Consider the following 9,767-nt stretch of genomic DNA (forward strand, 5'->3'; position numbering starts at 1 on the left):
TCTTAGCAGACTTCCTCTCCAAACGTTGGTTCAGATTTCATGAGGCTGAGGGCTGTGAGGCTATGACAAGACCCCGGGACGTGATTGCCCTCAAAAATGATCTGGATTGACATGTCCATTGCCCCATCCCACTGAGTCCTGCTCTGCAGTAATACAAACTCAAGTGATATTCCTGAGGAGTCCTTAGATCCTCCATGTTCTCCACTCATCCCACCACCCCATGGGAAACCATCTCAGGCTTCAGGAACTGGCACTAATCACGTCAGAGAGAAATCCCACTTAAGGCTGCTAAGAGATCCTCCTTAGCTGGTTCTCGTGACATCACTCCCCAAAGCTCATTTTCATGCCGGCCATAGTTCACATGTTCAAGTAAGCAGCGGCACCAAAGGTGACTGCAGAAGATCTACCAGGTAGGACACATCCTTCAGCCCTGCAGTTAAGGCCATAGTGTCGTTTAGTCATCATTTACCATGAATGTAACTTCCATGAAGGACGTTTGCTTCTCTAAGCTTGTCACCTTGTCTTGAGGATGGAGAAGAGAGTAGAACAGCTACAGAAAACGGGAGAGGGTGGTGGATGACAGGAAGCACATGCAGCAAAAAGAGCTGATAACAGAACAAAAATGATGGAGCAAAGAAAACTGCTGGAAATATGGAGCAGTAGTGATAGTAGGGTTGGGGATTTTTGTTGCGGGGAATGCATAGTGAAAGAAAAGCATGGAGAAGAGCTCCAGCCTGCAGAAACAGGGTAAGAAGCAGAGGATATAATAGATTGTCCAGATGTGTTTCTTCACCTGAGAGTTGTTCATACGTCAGTCGTTGACAAGAACCAGCAGGACAAGGAAACGGCTTGTCATGACTACGTCAGGTTGCCTGACTAAGAGTGGCCTCGGGTCTCCCAGAGTGTGTCTATCGCCACACTGCCACCTCACCTTTGAGCTGATGTTGCAGGAACAGCAACCTTACAGCTCAAAAAGCAATAAAGCAAACAAATCAAGCACAGAAGCTGAGAAAAAGGCTTCTAAGACACTGAATGTAGTTCACGGAAAGTCGAATGTCTGTGGCTTGGCCTTCCAGTTGGAGCTCCTTGGCGCCCAACCCTGCCGCAGCAGGTCTATACGAGCAGCACGGTCACCAGCTGGAAGTGTGAATTGCAATATCGAAGCCACTGAAGACCTACGGGAGTTACACAGATGGACGCAGTCATGTCCTCTCTGATCTCTGCTTTATACAGAGATACACAGAGACTGCGCAAGCTCAACGGCAGCAGAGGGAGTAGCTGTTGAAAAAGTCCGTACCCATCACAAGCAAAGTGATGTTCAGTTCTCCAGCTGAATCAATCCAACTACACTGGAGAGAGGTTATTGGTGCCTTTGTTATCTGCCCAGCATTGTAACTGCCTGCTGCTACACTCCACTGCCCTTTCCCAATATATAACACTACAACATCACTCGAGATAATAAGGTTTTGATCATGGCAAGACGCTCACAACAGCAAACAGCCCAGGCACACAGAGATCAAATAGACCAGCTGCAAACAAAGAAGAAAAAAAAAAAAAAAAAAAAAAGGAGTGCATATGACTCGCTCGCTCGTGTGTGGGTATGCGTGTTATGCAGGCAGCGGAGGCCTGGATGGCGAAGGTCTCCCAGCGACCCCGGCCATTCGGGGCTTGGGCCCCCAGCACCGCGCTGCATTCCAGCCTGCCTCCTCTCCCGGGACCGCTGCCCCTGCTCACACAGAGAGGCAGCCAGACGTGAACATGAGAAAGCTTTCTCAGGCGAGTCCCTTCTGCAGATCGCCGGGTAGTTGTCTTCCAAAATAATCATAATTAAAAGGGGCGTGCGCAAAGGGGGAGCTGAGGTACGGGCTTGCTTTTTTACCATGTCTTCATAGCATGCAAACATGGTGAAAGGTATTTTTTCCGAACAATATACTTCTCCATGCCCCTTCCAGTCCACTCCCCATCCTTCCAGATCAAAGGGTCGCAGTACAATATTTGCCTTCAACAGAAAAGCTCATGAGTAATATCTTTCAGGGCCATTTACATCTATTTACTGGGGTTAATAAATATGTAAATTGATTTTTAAATTGTGGACCTAGACCCCTTTAGAGATACCAACACAGAGCCGAGTTCGGAGGACTGCTGCGCCAGTGCAATTGCAGAATAATTTCCATAAAAGTTTTAAAGGTATTCCAGATACCTTCTTCTTTTCCCTTTTTCCTTCAGAATACATGACATAGCGCTTGAACCTGGGTGTGGACCTGAATTCTGTGAATCCTTTCTTCTTTTTTATACTTTAAGCCCAGAGGAATTTGGAAAGCAGAGCTGCCTGAACTGTGACATCCCCATATGCTTCTTAGGGAACAGAGCCAATACGAAGATGAAGACGTTTTACCTGTTTTAATATTTAAATCATTGCTGTGAAAGGGTGTGTGACACAAGGTGTAGGGGGCACAGAGTAGTGGAGCATGGCACGATATGGAAGATTCAGAAGAATTAATAACGGGATGATCTGGAAACACATAGGTCCCCTTCGCTGCGCGAAAGCTGGTGGCATGTTGGAGGGTCGGTTCCTGGCTCTGCCCTGGAGATGACACAGTTTCCTTGGCGTCCATAGGGAATATGCTGCTTTATGGTTTCCTGTGACAATAATTTCCAGCTGACAATGCCTGTGTTGCAGCAAAAAGACCCTGAACATCAGCAGTTTCCACCTGTCATTTACACCTGGTGCAGACTGGAAATGCTGCAGTTCTGCTTTCCTTTCATCCCTGTGGTTTTTTCACAGATACAAACAACTTAGTGATCGAAGGGCTTTGAAGTACCAGGACTAACGTTTCATAGCTAGACTGTACACAAGCTGGCACACACGAATATATAAAATTTGAAAGTAAACCCAAACCTCATAGTTTCATTCTTGGCTGAAAATTGGTTGCTTTTCCTCTCGGAAAGGTTCATTTGAAGCCTTTATGGAAAGAGTGTCATTTAATTCTGTAACAAGTTTAAGAAAGAACTTGTAGAAGCATCTCTTATTAATCAGTGATAGTGTGACAACATAATTTGATGTTCTGGGTGCTCTGTGTCATCATTTAGGACCTGATTTAGATTTAGATTAGACATTAGGAAGAAATTGTTTGCTGTGAGGGCGGTGAGCCCCTGGCCCAGGTTGCCCAGAGAAGCTGTGGCTGCCCCATCCCTGGAGGGGTTCAAGGCCAGGCTGGACGCGGCTTGGAGCAACCTGGGCTGGTGGGAGGTGTCCCTGCCCAGGGCAGGGGGTGGCACTGGGTGGGCTTTAATGTCTCTTCCAACCCAAACCATTCGATGATTCTATGATCTTGCAAACATATGGACTCAGACCCTGACCGTGCGTTTTCGGCCCCATTTCCATACATCTCAAAAGGATGAAGGTACCACAGCCCGCTGGGTCTCCAGTGCACATCCCTGACTTCAAGTTCTAACGTTCACAGGGCTAAGGCCTCAGAGTTCATGCTTTTTTGGGTCAGGGATGATCGCTGTCAGTGGCAGTGAGACGGAGCAACCCTGGCCCTGACCCATCGGCGGTGGGTGTGGGACCATACTTCTGCTGCAGCAGGGAAGCTGCCGGGTCAGTGTATTGGCAGAAGCACCGCTCCTTGGCCTTATCCTTCAGAAGGTAAATAAACTTAATCCCAAATTCATCCTCTGATGTTTGCTAACAGCAAATAATTCAGATTTTGAAGTGAGATGGGATCATGCTGTTCTAAGGCCCCTGGGGAAGGCCGAGGTGTCCAGCGCGGCCCCTGCAGAGCAGGGCAGTCTCCAACCCCACGAGCAGCTGGCCTTTGCCTGCTGCACAGGCCTTTCATCCAGAACTGATCCACCGGACTTGATGGGTGTAAGAGGGGTCTGGATGGACCTGATGCAAACAGAAATGTAGTAAATGTCTGTGCTTTTGACCTTAATGGATTTACCGGCTTGTAAACCTCCACAGAGAAAAATCTAAATTCTCCTGCCTTTAAACGCACACACAGAAATTAACTTGTTTGACAAAACTACACCCAGGTGTCTTTTACCTCTATAGCACTAGACTGCAATCACCCACAAAGCAGCAGCAGTCCCTTTTCTGTCCTGAGAGGTGTGGTAGGAGAAAGACACACACACACACTGTGTATATGCACCTCACAAGAAGAAATAAAAGCACATCATCTAAGTTTGCTTAGGTTTAGCGAAGGTCAGAGATTTTCGCACCTAGGTGAGCTGTCATCTGGCTTGGGGCAATTCTCTTTTCTCTCGCATCCTTTGCTGGAACAGCAGGAGAGCTTTACTGGCGTGAACGACTAAACTGTCCTCAGGCTATAAAGGACTTGAGTCACAAACCACTTCCCCCACCACACATACACACACTTTCGTATTAATTCAGGACCTTCCAAAATTGTCCTAATGTCTCCTCACCTGTTGGTTCTGAAAACCCGTCGAGGACCAAGGCTTAAGTTAAGGGAGGGTGACAAAACATATGGGATTTGCTCTAAACAAAGTAATTCTGGACTGATGGGGTGAAAACTTCTCCTACTTTTAAATACTGAGCTTCGTTTTCATGAACTTAAATGAAATAATTACCTGCATCAGTAAGATACTACAGCAACATCTAAGTAAGTGCATGTGCAGCAAAGATGAGAAAATAATCATGCCGTTAAAAAGCACGGCAACACTTGCATGAATGGGCAGCCTCTAAAGCTCAGGAATAAACTCATGTCACTACAGCCCCTCTCAGCACAGTGACCAAGAGGGAGCTCCATGCCTCTTGTACTCCAGAGCAACGTTGTGCTTTCTGATTTCTTAAAGGGATATTTAGAATCAAAGACATTATCACAACTTCTGAGAGCATGCTGCCTCTTTAAATGTTTTTATCTTTATTAAAGCCTTGGCCCTTTGTTAATTATTTTTTTTTGCAAGTTCTTTCATTTTTCATCTCTTAAACCTCCCATGCAACAACTATTTTGGCTTTTAATGAAGGGAATTTTTCTGCATCCAGCAAACTGTAAACCATGTCGCTTGGAAACAGCAAAAGCCGAAATTCCACAGATTTCCACAAAGTCATACATTGTGTTGGGTGGAAAGTGTGCTGAGCGTTCTTTGATTTTTGTGTCCTGCATTAGCATTTGTAAGCACTTACGAAAGAGAAAAAGAAGAGAAAGAAGAGAAAGAAGAGAAAGAAGAGAAAGAAGAGAAAGAAGAGAAAGAAGAGAAAGAAAGAAGAGAAAGAAAGAAAGAAAGAAAGAAAGAAAGAAAGAAAGAAAGAAAGAAAGAAAGAAAGAAAGAAAGAAAGAAAGAAAGAAAGAAAGAAAGAAAGAAAGAAAGAGAAAAAAAGAAGGAAAAGAAAGGAAAGAAAAGAATGAAGAGAGTGAGAAGGAAGCTGCTGTGATGAACGCAAAATATGACCTTTTCTTTTTAAAAGTTTGTGCTGTCCCTCTTGTTTAGCACCAGTGCTGCTCACCCTTTCCCTTCAAGACGCTTCGGAGTTGTTAAGCATCTAGGGGTGATAATTTGACTTTCAGCTAAACCGGAGGGCTGCAGCAGACAGCAGTAGGTGGTGATGTAATAGGTACCAACGCACATGGATATATAAATATCGTGGCTAGGACTAAAGCGCTATGGCTGAGCAGCTATAGAAGAAGATCAGCACTTCAGACAAGACTCCTGGAGTTGAGATCAAGTTCAGAAGCTCTTGCTCCCGGGATTTCCTCTCCATGCAGCCAGCCCAGGGAAACCGCAGATCCTCGGGGGACTGAGCGCGGGGCTCCCTCCCTCCTCCACCAACCCCCCCGCCTCGTTTTTTGGGTGGTTTTTTTTTTTTGTTTTGCTTTTGTTGGTTTTCTTTTTTTCTCCCCTCCTTTGACCTCAGTATAAAGTGGGAGCTGGGGGGCGAGCGTATTTTCGGAGCGACCGGCCGCCGGCCCGTGGCTACGCGCCCCTAACCGGGATGCCTCTCCCCGCCGCGCTGCTGCCGGCTCTGCTCCTAGGGCTACTGTGGCCGGGGGCGGTCCGCGGCCGGTCGCCCCCGGGTCGCCTCCCCGCCGGGCCCCGCCAGCGCCGTTGGGACGCGACTCTCTTCGCCCGCTCTGTCGCTCGCCTCCCGGCCGAACGCCGCGACGCTGCCCGCGACGGCGACTACCTCCTGGGCATCAAACGGTTGCGGCGCCTCTACTGCAACGTGGGCATCGGTTTCCACATCCAGGTCCTGCCCGACGGCCGCATCGACGGGATTCACAGCGAGAATCGATACAGTAAGCCGGCGGCGACCCCCGCGGTAGGGCAGGTGAGCCGCTCCGCGCCCGCGGAACCACCCCTCAGGGAGGTTCCGCGGGCGCGGAGCCGCTCACCTGCCCCGGAGAGCGGTATGCGCCGAAGGGAGGGTGGGTGCATGGCAGACCTCGAACTCCCCGAAAAAGTCCGTTCGCCCGCGGCACCGCGGTGCCGCCCGCCTCGGCTCCCGCGAGGGCGGCGGGTGTCTGGGGTAGCGGGGCGGTGGCGGAGCCCATCGGGCGCTCCGGCGGAGCTCAGCGGCGCAGCTCAGAGCCGTGCTGTCCCCTTGCCGCCAGCAGGCATCAGGTGTCGGGGTTGCCTCAACATCTGGAGGGTACCGCAGCCAGTGAGCCGCTCACTCTGAGCAGGGGCCGGGGAGAGCCCAGCTCTCCCCGAAACTTGAAAAGCATCTGCTGGGGACTTAACCCCGTGGCCCCATGGCTCTGATATCCAACTGAAACAATAAGATCCGGGGGGGGGGCATATAAGCTACATGATGACAAATGTTTCATTCGCCCCCAAGCACACTCTGGCTTATTTTAGCCTCGGCTGCACAGGAGGATGCCTGGGGGCGAAGTAAAAATAGATACTTAGCTAAAAGAAGAGAGGTCCCAGCATGGGGCATGGGGCAGCACATGCAGTGCGAGGCTGGGGTTCTGAGGCCACCCACAGCAGTGCTGGGGCATGGGGATCCACACCACACTGGGGATGGGAGCCACTGGGTGAGGGCAGCACTGACGCCACACACACTTTTGTCCCCCTGATTCCTGTGTCTCCTCTGTAGGTCTGCTGGAAATCTCCCCCGTGGAAAGAGGAGTGGTGAGCATATTTGGTGTTAGAAGTGGACTCTTCGTGGCCATGAATAGCAAAGGCAAACTCTATGGATCTGTAAGTAGCCACCAATTGTGTGCCTGGGGAGGGGACTATGGTCAGCTGGAGTGAGAGGTCTGCTTGGTGCTAGAAGCTGCCCGAGTCCCATCCTTGCCCCTCCTGAGTCAGGCAACACAGGGCAGCCCTTGCTGCCTTGCCAACAGGAGGTGTGCTGCCCACGTATGCTCCTTACTGAGCTTTTGAAGTAAACCCCACTCTTTCGCATTATACTTCCTTGGTTCCTCCATAAAAGCTACAGTCACCTAACCATAACCATGGCTACCCATCTTGCCTACCACATAGAGTCGTCATTTGTGTGGCAAGACCTCAAGCTAGCCTCAGTCCATATCCTTCTTGTATTTAATTGCAAACAGCCTTAAGTGGGTATGGCAATCACTGACTCCATCTGTCTGAGTGCACTTGAACTTGTGATCAGCCAGGCCCCCACAAATGATCTTTTATGATGAGATGAATCAGTGCCTGTCACCTACCTAAGGATCACTCTTTGTTAATGCTCTTGATTGGACAGTCTGTTCCCATGACAGTTCAGCATCCTCAAGGTTTGGTCTTGTATTTTTAAGAAAGCAGATCTATTAGGAGACAATACAGATCTTTTTTTTGCATTGAATCTTTGGAAGAGATAAAGGCATCTTATAAAATGCAGTTGGGGTGGACAATAAAAGTGCGAGTCTTTGCCCATGTTGAGCTGTCCTCCTACTTTTGAGTTCACCTCTGTGTAAGTTACTGTGATCAGCATCATTTCAAACCCATGTTTCTGGGTCTCCTACCTTACCCATGGTTTTTCTATTTTACGTTTCTCAAATACGCTTTGAAGAAACTTGGGCTGAGGAAGAGCCAAACTATGTCAAAGTTAACTAGGGCATTTTCACATGAAGACACGAAGCATTCAGAATTACTTTCTGGGGCATCAGTCGTGTTACAGAGGATTTTGACATATAAAAGCCAGCCAGGCAGAATCAGCCACCGAAGTGCAAGAGCTCCCTTTGCATCATTTCTTATGAAGACGGCTGCTTTGGTGTCCTGGATAAAGTAATTCCCAGAGCAGCGTTCAGCTTGGCAGGCTGAGACCTCTCTTACAAAACCCCAGGCTTTTGCCCAATAATAAGAGACAAGTTCGTTTGTCACTCTCCAGATAACAACACACTTGTAACACCTGTCCCTCTTTGTACTTACTTGCAAATGAAACCTCTTCACTGGAAGTGTGCCTTTTGTCAGCTCTGTTTTCCCGATCCATTAACATAAGCGAACCCAAACCCTTCCTTCGATTTTAAAACTAAAGGAGCAGAAAATACTGTCCAGGCTGAGTGTCTTTAAAATGCCTCTTTCTCCTCAAGCAGCATGAGAAAGTGCTAGCATTCAGATTTTTCTGAAGCCTCTCAGGCAATTTATTGCTGGTAGGACAACGCCTGAGCAATGCGACGAGGCGGGCGGCAGAATTGGGCCTCACCCCACTGCAGCTCTGTTAAATGTGTCCCCCTCCCTCAAGAGTGCAGACGTAGCCACAGGTGTCCTTCCCACCTTTAGGTGTTCATGCCTGGCCTGGACACAGCATCCTTAATGATCTTCTGACTCCTGAGTCCTGTTTGAAGCTTCATTTGGGCAACCACTTCAAAAGATTACTAAGGGGGGGGAGTCAGCTGCACGTTTCCCTGCAGCACACCTTCTACACCTGGTAGCAAGAATATTTCCACACCTGATGTTTAAAATTCCTTCCCTCTTATTCTTCCCTTTTCATTTCAGACCCATTTCAATGACGAGTGCAAATTCAAAGAGATTCTCCTGCCAAACAACTACAATGCTTATGAATCCAGGATTTATCCCGGGATGTACATAGCCCTGAGCAAAAATGGAAGAACAAAGAAAGGCAATAAAGTATCTCCCACAATGACAGTGACGCATTTTCTTCCTAGAATCTGAGACATCTCCTTTCAGACCTACCTCAGCACATAGGAAGACGCAGAACACGTTTGCGGAAAAGAAACATGGTGCACTTTTACTGGAGAGTTTTATGCAAGAGTAGGTGTAAGATATTTAAGTTAATTATTTAAATCTGTATATATTGCCACAAAATTTATTTATGGTTCCGATATTATTTTTTTTTTTTTTAATTTCTGAAAACAAAACAAACCTCCAACCCAAGGTATTTCATTTCATGGTGCAACAGTAGAAGACTTCTGCTTTGTGGTTTATTTAATTGGTTTCTAAATTATCACAGGTGTGCTGCTACTCCGTGTCCTAAGCCAGGTGAAATTCAATTCCTCTATTACGATGTTTTGCACTGTTTGTGTGTTGTACGGGTGTCTATCGTTGTACACATGTGTGTGTGTGTGTTTGTTTGTTTGTTACGGTGGCTTTGTTCTCCTCTGCGTGTTTTCCAACACCCCCCATGACTCCCAAAGAAGCTCTTGGCCTCCGAGAAGGAGCGGTGGCAGAGGTGCCTGGGTGGGATGCCAGCGCGGAGCCACACACAATGCCTGACCTCCTTTGTGCGGCGCTGCTATTTAATTGGAACAGTATCGATTTACCTCGGTACAGAAAGCGCGGTGCTGAAGAGCTACCCCACAAATCTGTTTTTAGATCTGCCAGTGCTGAACTTT

The 9,767-nt window shown here is 48.1% G+C and overlaps 1 protein-coding gene across 1 annotated transcript; it reads left to right on the top strand.

The window, feature by feature from the left end:
- Window positions 1-5,956: 5,956 nt before the first annotated feature.
- Window positions 5,957-9,288, top strand: FGF4 (fibroblast growth factor 4). Its single transcript, XM_054200500.1, has 3 exons — window positions 5,957-6,260; window positions 7,064-7,167; window positions 8,911-9,288. The coding sequence occupies exons 1-3, from the start codon at window positions 5,957-5,959 to the stop codon at window positions 9,085-9,087; spliced, it is 585 nt and encodes a 194-aa protein (XP_054056475.1). The 3' UTR covers window positions 9,088-9,288.
- Window positions 9,289-9,767: the final 479 nt, after the last annotated feature.

The sequence above is a fragment of the Rissa tridactyla genome, chromosome 4 (assembly GCF_028500815.1).
Source record: "Rissa tridactyla isolate bRisTri1 chromosome 4, bRisTri1.patW.cur.20221130, whole genome shotgun sequence".
In the NCBI taxonomy this organism is placed as follows: Eukaryota; Metazoa; Chordata; class Aves; order Charadriiformes; family Laridae; genus Rissa; species Rissa tridactyla.

Coding starts and splice junctions, on each gene's coding strand:
- FGF4 (XM_054200500.1), top strand. CDS start 5,957: ATGCCTCTCCCCGCCGCGCTGCTGCCGGCTCTGCTCCTAGGGCTACTG. Junction 6,261..7,063: donor TCACAGCGAGAATCGATACA/GTAAGCCGGCGG, acceptor TCTCCTCTGTAG/GTCTGCTGGAAATCTCCCCC. Junction 7,168..8,910: donor AAGGCAAACTCTATGGATCT/GTAAGTAGCCAC, acceptor TTTTCATTTCAG/ACCCATTTCAATGACGAGTG.